A 14,231-nucleotide genomic window follows, 5' to 3' on the forward strand; every position below is an offset into this window, starting at 1 on the left:
CATTAGAGGTACATGCATATATTTCACCTTCCAAATCAATCACTACAAACACTTACATTTCCAACATCTGGAAAAAGACCATTCAGACATCACTGTAACTTCGGCAAAGCCTGAAGTGTACTAAACCTTTTATTAGTGGAATCTCAGTTATTATGGAATCCGAAAAAAAAAAAACAACATCATGCAGGTCTAAACATAAATATTATGTCAAAGCCAACAAACCGAACACTCCTAGCCCTTTAACTATGCAAACTTGACCAACCTGCTCCAACTACAGACCAAAATCAGTACTCAATCTTGATATTAAGCATTTAGCTGAAGTCCTCACACTATGACTTAAACCATATATAGGCTCCCTAATTAATAAAGACCAGGTTGGGTTAATCCTTAATCGACAAGCAATTGATAATATCCACAGAGCATCACTTTTGTTACATGCCATGAACAAAAGAATTCCAGCTTACCCTCTATCTCTGGACATACTAGAGGCATTCAGTTCCTTTTCCCAGCATTACCTGTTTTATATCCTTGCACGATCGGACTTCGGCCTACATTTCTTGAAATGGGTACTGTCTCTATACGCTGGACAATGTGCATTCGTTAGAATCGGACTATTTACCTAATGTGAGAGGAACCCAGTAGGGTTCTCCCCACTTCTATTTGCATTAGCAAGGGAATTTAATCCAACAAAAAACATTAAGGGCATTAAAATTGCAGGACATCAAAAACGATTTCCCCTTTTTAGTTCACCTCACACATCTCCACTCCTTCCCCCACGCAAATCTCTGGTCTTAAAGTAAATGGAACAAAATCAAAAGCTCATAATGTCTCCCTCCCTTCATAAGACCTGCTTTCTCCGCAAAACTCATTCCTTTTCACCTGGGCACCTCAATCCCTACCTTATGGTAATAACTATACCCACCTGCTTCTCAAATTAACTTCTCTTCTGGCCAGCTGGGCCCCACTTAATATTTCATGGTTAGGCAGAATTATAGATGCCAAGATAATTCTACTACCTAAGAATCTCTACCTCATTTGGGTCCTCTCCATATCAGTTCCTATGTACTATATACAAGTCTAATAGCAGTCCTCTCCATATGAGTTCCTATGTAGTTCGAACTAAAGTGTATATGCAGAACAACTAAACCAAGACTCCCTAAATCTACCCTATTCAATTGAAAGTTAAAACCAAAACCATGCTTGATGTGATATGACATACTTGGATATTTGCATAATTGTATGTATACCCCTAATACAACTTTATTGCTAAAGCATTTTTGTTATGTGGTGTGCTTATTCTATATATTTAAAACTATTGTACTAAAACATTAATACACTGTGGAGGGGTTTAGCACCCTACAAAATAATCTAGTGCTGGTTGCTAAATGGTGTAGATAATAGCGGTGTGCAGACCTGCATTGCTAAATAATTATAAATCAGACAAAAAAAAAGAAAAAAGACTCCCCTCGGTTCAAACCCTACTCGATGACAAGGGATGTCCATGCACATAGGGATCCAGATAGCAAGTTTCCAGATATGCTGAAAGTTTTACTCCAAACTGTATATTCTGCATACAGATCAAAAGTGTGATTGCAAGCTGATTGTCTTAAAGTGTTACTAAACGCACAATAGTAAAATCAGTCTGTATATGCAGTAAAGCATGCTTGTTATACTTACTGTGTAACCTAAGGGGTTAATCCTCCACATTATGTAAACATGCTGTTTGATCCTGTCTTCTCTGATCCTCCCCTTCTTTTCCTGTCCCCAATCCATCTGCTGATAGAACAGAGCCCTAAAAGGCACTCTGCACATGGTGTGTTTTTTTTGTGTTTTTGGGGGGAGGGTACATGTGATCAGCAAAATCAGCATTGCCTAGACAGAAATCCAGGGGTCATGCAGCCTCATAGGGCAGCCAGAAGAGAATGAAAACTCCTCCTGCAGGCATTAATTAGTGCTTTTCTGGACAGTGATAGAAGTCACAAGATTGCTATATACTGCTGATGAGAAAAGGTATTTAGCAGTTTATATTTACTGAATTGCCTTTTCATGTTCTGTGTACTGTGGCAGACCAGATATAGTGAATGTAGGGTCCTGGGTTTAGTAACACTATAAATATTATTTTCCAGTGATAGTGTTTCTCGCAGACAAGTGTTCCCCTTTTACAAGAATGAACCTGCCAAAAGTATGGTACTTGTCACTAAACTTAGACAGATATAAATAGGATCCGCTATATCTTCCAGTGTGTAAATAAAGAATCTTATTGCTCAGACCAACATCACATGGCATGTCAAACATAAGATACACTGTAGAAAAAATCTCTGATGCTGCTACATAAAACATCAATCCTTTTCCTTGTATGTCTATAAATGGAGGAATGATGTCTTCTCTAATTCTCTGATACAATAATCAAAAATGTCCAGAAATCACGCTGTTGGAATGAGTTATAGACCCTAATCCACTCAATATTTCAAGTCTCTGAAATCAGTTGTAAAATATGTGGGTAGGAATTTCAGCAAGAGTACATGATACACTACAACCTGATGTTCTGATGAAATCGGTTGATTTACACCAAGCTGCTAAGTATTGCAAGGTTTATAATCTTCATAATGTTTCCAGAAGTGGCTAATAGATTATGGATTCTGGCTCAAGGTTTGTTTTTATTTTTTTGTGCAAAGTTAATGATTCCTAATAACTTTACATGTTTGAGTGGATTACAATGCTCTGATGCAGAGATGTTACACATCGTGGCCACTGTTTTAAGTATACTACTGAAATTAATTTTTGACAAGATCCCCATCCACATATTGGACAACTAGAGTCAGATAGCTGGATTCACGTAGATGAGCCTAACGTTAGACGTAGCTTATCTCATATACGCTACGCCGCCGTAAGTTAGAGAGGCAAGTGCTGTATTCACAAAGCACTTGCGTCCTAAGTTACGGCGGCGTATCGTAAATGTGCGGGCCTAAGTGCGCCTAATTCAAATTGTGAAAAGGTGTGCGTGTTTTATGCAAATGAATCGTGACCCGACGTGATTGACGTTTTGAACGAACGGCGCATGCGCTGTCCGTGGACATATCCTAGTGTGCATGCTCCAAATTACGCCGCAAAGACTTATTGGTTTCGACGTGAACGTAAATTACGCCCAGCCCCATTCACGGACAACTTATGCAAACAACGTAAACATTTTTAAATTCGACGCGGTTCCGACGTCCATACTTAACATTGGCTGCGCCATCTTTTTGGTGGAATAACTTTAGGCCTGAAAACGCCCCTAGCGGCCGGCCTAAATAGACAGCTAAGATACGACGGCGCACGCGGTCGTATCTTAGCTATATTTAAGTGTATCTCAATTTGAGAATACACTTAAATTTACGATGGCGCAGATTCAGAGTTACGACGGCGTATCTACCGATTTTGATTGGTGGATCGCAGAATGCGATTGGGGTTATGGGCTTTTATTTTTTCGCATAGATATTGGGGGGCGTTGCCTTGAATACACTTATGTATTAGGCAGAGTGCCTTGAAAGTGATTCTGTCTTTAACCGGCAACCAATGAAGGGATCTCAGTGAAGGTGAGATTGATTCCCATGGTTTTTTCCCAGTCACTAGTCGAGCGGGCGTATTTTGAACGACTTGCAGACGAGTGATTTGGTATTTGGGGAGTCCTAGATAGAGGGCATTTGCGTAGTCGAGTCTGGAATTGATGATTGTTCCCACCACGACTGCAATGTCCTCTTTCGGGATAAAGGGCGTGAGTCTGCGTAGTAGGCGCAGCAGATGGTGGGATCCGCTGACTACTGACCCTATTTGTGCATCCATTGTCATGTAGGTATCGAAAATGACTCCGAGACTTTTGACTTTGGTGCTAGGGGTGATAGTTTTACCCAGAATGGGTGGGGGAGTCCATGTTGACGCGGGGTGATTTTTCCGGTTAGCGTGAAACAGGAGAAGTTCTGTTTTCGAACCATTGAGTTTAAGATAACTGTTTGTCATCCAGTTATCTATTAGAGTGAGGCATTTCTCTAGTCCAAGAGAATGATCCTTTTTGTTGCAAATGCAGAAATACAGTTGTGTGTCATTTGCATAGGAGTGGTAAAGTAACTTCTGGTTACTGATGATTTCAAAGAGAGGGCGAAGATAGATATTAAACAATACGGGCGATAAGGGAGATCCCTGAGGGACTCCGCATGACACCGTACGTTTTTCAGAAGTGAAAGACCCCAGTTTCACCATTTGTGATCGGTTTTCCAAGAAGGAGGAGAACCAGGGTAAAACACATTCAGCGACTCCGACTACTTCAGCTAGCCTAGCCAGTAGTAGTCCGTGGTCTACAGTGTCAAAAGCCGCGCTTAGGTTCAGCAGTATCAGGAGACAAGATTCTCCTTCGTCTGCGGCCTCTAGAGCGTCATCCCATATTTTAAGCAGCGCCATTTCTGTTCCGTGACCCGGACGGAAGCCTGATTGAAACGGATCGAGTAATTTATGGGTGTCTAAATGCAGTTGCAGCTGTTGTACAACTACTTTCTTCATTACCTTGGAGAAGACATTTAGAGCTGTTATGGGCCTCCGGTTGTTTGGGTCTTTGGGCTCCAGGGGTTAGTTTTTTTTAGAATTGGTTTTATTGTACCTTGTTTTAGCAAGGTGGGCACCATGCCCTCCTTGAATGATTGGTTAATGAGCTGCGTGATAGCTGGTGCCAGTATATCGGCACTTTCTTTCAGCAGTTTAGTGGGGATGATATCAATGGGTGCTGTGCTATTATGCAGAGTCCCGATGATGTTTTTAGTGGCATCGATGGAAATGGGTTTTAGAGTGAATTTTGGTGGTTGCGACGGATTTATGTGGGTATTAGGTTTGTGATTTGGGGGGGAGTTGGTGACGGTTCCATTTTGCTGAATACTTCCACGGATTTTTTCAATTTTATTAATGAAATAATCCGATAATTCGTTGCAAAATTCTTGTGAATCAGAATTGGGGGCCTTTTAAACAAGCTGGATTCATAGTCTGAGTGACCAGCTTGAAGAGTTCTCGGGGGCGGTTAAGGGCATTTGCGATGATGTTGGAGAAATTATTTTTTTGGCCGTGAAGATTTCTTTGTGATATTTCTTTGTTATTATCTTGTAAATGGTGTGGTTTTTATCTGAAGAGCACCTTTTCCACGCAGCTTCTGCTCTTCTACGCTCTTGCTTTAGCAACGTCAGCTGGTCATTAAACCAGACTACTTTTCCCAAGCATGCACCTTTCCTCTTCGGCCGCCAATCTCATCAGGACTCTAAGTGCAGGCACAGATTGGAGGGAGATTGGTCATGCAGCCCTGTCATCACTCGTAGGCGAGTGGAAATTTTGAGGGCTATATATATATATATATATATATATATATATATATATTACTCATATAACTGTGACATTTCTGAAAATATTGGATTCTGGCATTAGAGGTTTGGAAGCCAGTGGTGGTTCATTTTAATGTACCCTTGTTCCTCTATTCACGAATACACAAGTAGCTGGTCACCACTGAATACAATTAATGTTTGTTTTAGCAACATCAGAGCAGTTTTCCCAAAGCGTATCCAATGTCAATCAGCTAATAAACTTTTAGTCTATATGCAGTATGTACAGTTTGGTACAATATATTGGAATATCTTCAAATTATCTATTCAGATCCCGTTATGCATGGATATCCCTTATGGATTAAAGTTTATACTGAAGGGAGGTGGTTTAACCCTCCTCTTATGTTAGATTTCTGTTACTATCCATGATGTTAATGGGTCGGTTTTGACCCATGTCTTAAATTAGCCATAAAATACCCTCTGAACAATTATTTATCATCCAATTTGTTTCTTACCTCTTGGTTACCTTGTTAGGCTTCTTTATCCTTGAAAAGATTGGTTTTAATATTTTTGGTGGGACCCCTTAGACCTTTCTTTTGATAGCATACCTCTCATTTTCAAATTTAAAAAATGGTAAAATAAACCTCAATAGAATAGAAATGTATTGGTCCTATGTTTCTTTACTTTATTTAGAGAAGCAGACAAGCAGGCAAAGAGATAGGCCCCTCCCTAACTACAGCTCACAGGGTTGAGAGGTGATTGGCTGTCAGTGTTACTAAGCAGAGAGAGTGTTTATGATTTCAGTTTTGGCACTTATTAGTGTCCTATAATCCTATATTATAACTGGGTCAGAATTGACCCTAACACCATAAACGTCTTCATTTTCACCACAGTATTTTATAATTTAGTGAAAAGGATTAGTTTTCTATTGCATTGTTTAAATAGAGGTTCCTGACAAAGTAAAAAAATCTTGATGCAATAAACAAATTTATGTGATACTTATAGACATTCAAAGCCTGAAAACGGGGCGATTCTGACCCTAACACAAGAGGAGGGTTAAATGTTTTAATTTATGTATTGTACACAAAATATGGTACAAATATTATTCTGGACAAATAAAATATTACCATGGGATTTTTGTTTCCTGGTCTTTCTAAAGATGGAAAATAACACTGCATACAAAGTTCCTTGTCTAAAGCATGTGTTGCTATTTGTTCTCTTTCTGCTTTGCTATCTGCTGACATGCTGGAAGTAGATTTCACCGCCTCTGGTGTTTTCTGATGAAATTCTTTACTTCCTGCATTTTCCTAAAACAAAGGAAAGAAAACAGCATTAAGTATGGCCAAACTACACATTTGGTTCAAATATGGACATCTCATTGACAGTAGTTTGCAACAATAGCAGGGGTGTAACTACAGGGGTTGCAATAGTGACCCGGCCCCGTGCTCCAGGGGGCCTGTGCAACTTCCCTGTACACCTGGACAGGAGGGGTGGTGGGGGCAGCATATAGAGGAACTGATCCCCTCCATTTTTTTCCTGCAGCTTATGAAAACTTGCTTTTCCTCCTCTCCCTCCTGCAGACATTCAGTGGCTGCAGGAGTAAAATGGAGGGGATCGGTTCCCTCTATATGCCACTCACGCCACCCCTTCTATCCAGCTTCCATTTCTTTCTTCTGTCCTGGCCCCTGTGTGCTCCCCTGGCCTCCCCTCATCCCCCAACAACTCTACCAACTTCCTCCTCCCCTCTCCAGCCAGCTGCAGCAGGGCATGTGTCAGGATGGAGGGGGGAGGGGAGAAGCCAGCAGGATGTGCCAGGGATGGTAAATACAGTATGTAATTTACCAGCCCCTTCCTTTTCTGAATGAACAGAGTCAACCAATCACTGACTCTGTAGCATAGTAAACTGTGTTTCCTGTGTTTACCATTGGGGATCAGGGGGGCCCTTTAAGGTTTCTCACACCAGGGGCCCTGAAGGTTCTAGTTATGCCTCTGAACAATAGCAAATAATCTTTTAAGCATTATAGCTAGAATTATAAAGTGAAACACCAAATAGGTTAAACCTCTAAATACCCAAAGGGACTTTGTGTATTGGTGAAATATTTTTTTTTATCAATAAATTTTTATTGGGTTTATCAATTTACAACACTTGAGGTAGTTGCATTCAATATACAACTTAAGTAGTATAACACCATGTACAGGCAAACGTTTAACAGAAAAAGAATACGGTACTCAGCGACCTAGGCCAGCCTACCCCAATTGGGTACAAACTGTAGGACTGGGAGGTCACCAAGATGATCAGTGGTACACCTATACAGCTAAAGTAAAGACAAATATAGGAGGGGGGGAAGGGATGGAGAAAACTGAAATAAAGGCTGCCGTTAGTCATTATCTATACCAAAGATTCAGGATTTTATACTGTTATTCTTCAGACTATAGGAAGATTATTAAAGTAAGGAATCTTTTAAATATTTGGAAGCTTTCGGGTGGGTTAACCACATTTTCCATTTTCAACGATAGGGAATTATAGAATCATTCTTATAGGCTAATAATAGTTCTAATTGAGCTTGGGTGTTTAATCTGGTGATGACCATTGGTAGGTTTGGGGCGTCTGCGGATTTCCAAAGAGAGGCCACTGTAATTCTCGAGGCTATCAAAATATGTAAGACAATAGTCCTATACAAAGTGGGGTATTTGTCTAGATCTATACCTAATAATGCGTTGGTAGGAGTAAGCTTGGTAAGATTACCCGTAAGATTGGCGATAAAGGATGAGATAGAGTTCCAAAAACGTTTTAGAGTCTTGCAACTCCAAAGCGTGTGCAGAAGGTTTCCCCTTTGCTAGTTACATTTCCAACAGATGTCGGATGCTGTTAGATAAATTTTGGATAACTTGTATGGTGTTAAGTACCATCTATTAATAATTTTTTGGGCATTATCCCAGTGTTCAATGCAAGAGGATGACTTACTTATTGTTTGAAATGCTTTAATCCACTGAGTCGGGGAAAAAAATCTGGTCCAGATCCTTTTCCCATTTCAGCATATTTGTGTTTTTGGTAAACAGTTGGGAGGATAACACATCGGTGAAATATTTTGTTGAATGTGTATACTGTATCACACATTTTATAACTGTGTATGAGGATGTAAAACTCTGTTTTTGAAATGTTAGTATGCTTCTTTTTCCCTAAACACTGGTCAATTGTTATGTAAAATTTTAAAGGTTTAATGCGAAATCATCTTTATTTTTGCCCAACCTTACAGCAGTCTGTCACATTTATTACTGTTATTAATATATCATGCTCTGTGATGCTGTACAAAGTGTTACAAATACAGATACATAAAAAACATTTGAAACTGAATACATACCACCACATAGTAAAATATATAGAACAAGATTCACTATAGAAGGGGATCTATAACAGACAGTAGATACGATTATCTGTTTGCCACAAGGCATCAAAGACATTCTCATCACCTCTGTTTGCCATCATCTCCCGAAAGTTCACAAACAGAACGTCCCAATTAAGAGCCGTCCAATTGTTGCGGGAATAGAGTCACTCCTGGAAAAGCTCAGTGAATGCGTTGATGCATTACTTCAACCCCCAGTAACATCGCTTGCCAGGCTATTTTAGTGACACTAACCATGCGCTAGCTCACATACATGAAATCAAGTGGTCCAGGAACTCACTTTGGGTTACGGTAGATGTAGATGTCTTTATATTCATGTATTACCCAACATTTAGCTAACAGTGCCCTTAAACATAATTTACATATATATAGCTCATATTCACCACAGTTACATGAGTTCATCTGTCGTGCAGTAGAGTTCTTAGTAAAACACAATTTTTTTATGTTTGATGGCCAATTTTACTTGCAATGTTGTGGTGCTTTGATAGGGGCTAAATATTCCCTATCTTTAGCCAATCTATATGTGCTGGTGGGAGGAAATAGCTTTGTTTTAATCGTGTGTAGCAGAAAACTTCAATTTTTTCCTGTGGAGAAAAATTTAGATGGAGCATAAACACGGTTGGATTCCCAAGGAAAAGCTCTCATCTGAGTTTTCCAGAGGGGAAAAACGATTGTCTGTACGGTGGAAAAGTAGAGAGCAGGTTCTCGGTTTTCCCATCAGGAATCCCGGTCATGTGTACTAGGCATGAGAGCAAGACCCACATGGGAGTTTATACAAGCGAAAAGGAACTGCTCCACACAGAGTGATTTTGTTTGTGGATTTGAATGTTTCAAATAGACTGCAAGATCGAGTGTATAATGAGCAGTGGATCTCTAAAGGTAATGCTACAGCCATCAGTAGAGACTATGCAGCATTAATAAATAAGGACTCACATTGAACTGCTAAGGGCCAAAAACGTTTCAGTAACACTATTCATTTTGTGACATCCTTTTCAATTTAGTTTAGTCAGATTGTTGGCAGGGCTGTCTTAATGAGAGGGCACACCTGGGCACTGCCCAGGGGCCCCAGCTGCATGGGGGCCCCTGCACTTTCCCCAAAGCATCTGGTCCTTGAGCCCACTCTGCTCCAAAATTGGGGGCCCATGATGGCACTGAGAGTGATAGATACACAGGGGAGGCAGTTTGCCTACTACCTACTTGATGTCGGTTTACCTGCAGTCATCATTGTAGGGGCCCCAGAGCATTACTTTGCCCAGGGGCCCATGATGCTATTAAGATGGTCCTGTTTGTTGGTATTATTAAATGCCATCTATCAATCTTGTAAGTGGATCAGGAAATTCATGCAGTACTTGGGGGGGTTGGGGGGGTGCAAGTTCTCTAGTAGACGGGTACCCACTTTGGGTAATATGCTTTCCTCCAGTCTGTTCAATGACACTGACTGGAACTCTGGGACGTGGTTATCTACTAAGGGTTTGTTTTGTTGTGGCTATAGTACCTGTAGGTATTGTAACAAATACAAAAAAAGCAATGTAGTTGTTTCTCTTACCACTGGTAAAACTCCAAAGATTAACCAGTACATAAATTGTAATACTACACCAGTAGTATATGTTATTGAATGTAAAAGTTTCAAACTATAGTATGTGGGATGCACTACATGCCCCTTGAGGATCAGGATTTCGAAACACTACATTACGTCGCATGGAGCCTGCAGTGTCCTACAGAAAAGAGCTGCAAAAGGAGTCCTGGAAAGCCCTTGTCACATGATCTGACAAAGTAATGTGATAGATTTCCTCCTCCCCTCTTTTTTTTATTTCCGACTCGTTAAAATGTATAGGACCAAAGGGCATAACACCACAATTGTCCTTTATTAATACCCTATATATATATTTTTAAGCAGTGATAGCCTTACAATCTAAAGGAGTCATAGATCCTTAAGAAAAAAAATGAGGACAATATTCAGCTATGAGATATGGCCATATGAGATGCAATAAGCTTTAATATCCATTTTCATAAGATTTTTCAAAATGAAATCATCTTTGCCCTCAAATCCTATCATAGTAGTTCATTTAGAAACCAATGAAAAATGAAATCAATAACTCTGAGGAAGCACAGCACAGCCAGCATTTAACATTTACAGAACCTTAATTATTTCATAAAATCAACATATTTGTTTGCTAGATTTTCAATAAAGGCCTTTATGAATTTCCATTGAGAATCTGCCCTATCTGATCACAATAAAGGATGCTTGCATAATGACGCTTTCATCTTTGCACAAACCACACTTAGACATTACATTACAGGGGGAGGTTGACTGAATTCATCATGACATGTTTAAAAGCAGCAAAGCTTTGTTTCTATAATGAAACAAAATAATCAAAAGATTGTATGCTTGTTAGCTATCCACAACAGTCAGGATAATACATGATTATGCCTGCACCTGTCAGTTTACTGCAGTCAGTGATCTAAGAAAAACAGGATGATAATATATGAAAAAGCAAAAACGAACAAATAGGCCTATACAACATTTTAATATGATATTGCTTGGAAATGTCAGAGATATTTAATGTTCTTTTGGCTGAAGTCTGGTGTTATGATGATATGCATTATTGTGTGATGCTGGAACATGTTCTACAAAAGAGGCATGTTGTTTATTAAAACGCGTGTTCAAAGTCTTGTACGGCATCTGTTGATATATTTATTTACTGATGATTTATATTGTTTTTTTTATATGCATGTGCAATAAAAACAAACCTATAACAATAAATGCTTTCACAAAAAAAGAACATAGGGCCAGATTCACAGCAGAGATACGACGGAGTATCTCAGATACTCCATCGTATCTTTCAGAGTATCTATGCGACTGATTCATAGAATCAGTTACGCATAGATAGCCCTTAGATCCGACAGGTGTAATTGTTTTACACTGTCGGATCTTAGGATGCAATACCGCGGCCGCCGCTGGGGGGAGTTTGCGTCGTAAACCAGCGTCGGGTATGCAAATTAGTAGTTACGGCGATCCACAACGGTTTTTCGCTTTCGCTACGTCGCTGCCATTCTAGTTTCCCGTCGCAAAGTTAGTCGTCGTTTTAGGTGCCCTAACTTTACACAGCACACGTATGTGCTGTATAAACTATGGCCGTCGTTCCCGTGTCGAAATGTAAAAAATTTTCCTTCTTGCAGAAGACGTCTGGGAATACGGAAGTACGTACGTCGCTGCTCGAACAAAATTACGTCACTTCGCGCAAAGCACGGCGGGAAATTCAAAAGGGAGCATGCGCAGTAGGTCCGGCGCGGGTACGATACGTTAAGCCGCCGCGATTCTACATGAATCTGGCCCATGGTTCTCTAGTCTTTTGCTGATTATTGGATAGGTCTAGGCAGTATACATCGTTGCAACAGAAGGTAAGAACATTGATACATACAGTGAGTATACAAATTTGGTTTCTTCTAGACCACTTAACACTGGAGATGTAACTGGTGAATGATACCATGAACCCTAAATATTTTCAAACTGTGGACACCCTCTCTATATATATATAGAACTTATATATATATATATATATATATATCATATATGTTGACATACGGGTGATGCAAAGTTGATCAAATATTTAGGCCATTTCAATGTAATATGAATGGCTTTTTATGAACAGAAGTAGTATAAAAAAAATAGGAAGTTCTTTGTAAGGAGTCTACCACACTCAATAAACATGTTTTGAGGCAGCAAATATTAGGAAGATCACAAGGTTATTTTATAAATACCTTAAAGGGTTAGTAAAGGATTTTTTTTCCCTTTAAAATAACAAACATGTTATACTTACCTCCACTGTGCAGTTTGTTTTGCACAGAGTGGCCCCAATCCACGTCTTCTGGGGTCCCTCTGCGGCTGTCTCTGGTCCTCCCTGCAAGTACTGACCACAGTCATGCTCGCTCGCTCGCATGGTGGTGAGTAATTGCGGGCGCGCTCCCATGATACAGCGAGTGGCCATAGCCACTCACTGTATCACTCGGCCCCGCCCCTCGTGCGCCGCCTCACTGGATGTGATTGACAGCAGCACCAGCCAATGGCTGCGCTGCTCTCAATCCATCCGCTCTAGACAATCAGCGGCCAGGCTGAGCGGCGAAGAGAATTTCGGGACCGAGCGCGGGACTTTCGAGCGGTCAGGTAAGTATAACAGGGGCTCGGGGGGGGGGGGGGGGGGGCTGGCAGCATCAGATGTTTTTTCACCTTAATGCATACATTGCCGGAGGCTGCCATTTTGCTGAAGTCTAGACAGAGCTCTTGAGGAGAAGTAAATCTTTAGGCTGTCAGCAGATCGGCCTTTACATTTTTAGTACAGTGCCCAAAAATAGAGAGCAGCTGAGCATGTGCAGAGCAGGTAAGACAATGTATTACTGGATTTTAAACCAGTATAGGCACTAATATTTATTGTTTTACAGTATATGGCTATAACTGCACAAGGGGCCTATATGCTGAATTGTGAAGTTATTTGTAAGCGGTAAGAGCATCTACATACATGGCTGTACTCATGTTGTCTCTAGAGAATTTTAGCCAGTCATGAATGTTGATCAGTTGTGCTGCTAGGTAATAGCAGTGAAAGTTGGGAAATTTTTGGGAGAATTTAAAAGTAGTAGGAAGATCATATTGCATATTTTTTTTTTTTTTTTTTTTTAAGTATGACGGGGAGGGGAAATTAGAAGTAGAGGGAATTAGATTTTTACAAGCGCTTGGGAAAAATACATTATTAACAGGTTTACCCTGCCCATTAGAATTATCTGGAGGTTCATACACTGCATGGTCTTGGAATGGAGGCTATTAATAAGTGGCAGGACAATATTTATATATGGCGGAATTGGGGTTTGGATGATTATTCCAAAATATTTAAAACATGTTCACAATTCTCAATTTTGAGGAGAGATGAAAGTTATGAGCTGTTTCTGGGTCAAGCAAAAATAGTAGGGATTTATCCCAATTTATCTTAAACCTGAAATACACTCCGAATTTCCTTAAGGGAAATTTAGTAGATGAAAGAGGGGCTGGTTAAAATCTAAATTAAAGTCATCCGCATACAGAGATATGCACTCTCCTAATGAATTTATTTGAAAACCTTTGATGTAGTGGGAAGAGCATATTAGTATTGCTAGGGGCTCTATGGAGAGGGCAAAAAGTATAGGGGACAGGGGGCAGCCTTGTCTCATCCCTCTATGTACATGGAAGAGTTCAGAAACAGAATTTTTGACATTGAGTCTGGCTACAGGGGCTAAATATAATAGTTTAATCCAATGGATACATTTGGGGCCAAAACCAAATTGATTGGGAGCACTCAAACAACATTTATCACTTTCAATGCTTTGTGAGTATCCCTGCTCGACCTTTGGAGTAGCCATGTGAATACTGCAAGTTTGTGTATAATCTATGGATGTTCATATGAGTGGAAAAAAACACTGATCAGATTCCATCACTGAATCCAAATATCTGCTCAGTCAGATAGCT

The 14,231-nt window shown here is 40.1% G+C and overlaps 1 protein-coding gene across 1 annotated transcript in view; it reads right to left on the reverse strand.

Moving 5' to 3' along the window:
- The window catches only part of CFAP54 (cilia and flagella associated protein 54), a 533,435-nt gene that overhangs the window by 22,915 nt on the left and 496,289 nt on the right, over nt 1–14,231 (reverse strand). The window contains exon 65 of the mRNA XM_040344233.1: nt 6,461–6,640. Within this exon, the coding sequence (XP_040200167.1) occupies nt 6,461–6,640 (180 nt within the window). The remainder of the gene's footprint in view (nt 1–6,460; nt 6,641–14,231) is intronic.

The sequence above is a fragment of the Rana temporaria genome, chromosome 3 (assembly GCF_905171775.1).
Source record: "Rana temporaria chromosome 3, aRanTem1.1, whole genome shotgun sequence".
NCBI lineage: Eukaryota > Metazoa > Chordata > Amphibia > Anura > Ranidae > Rana > Rana temporaria.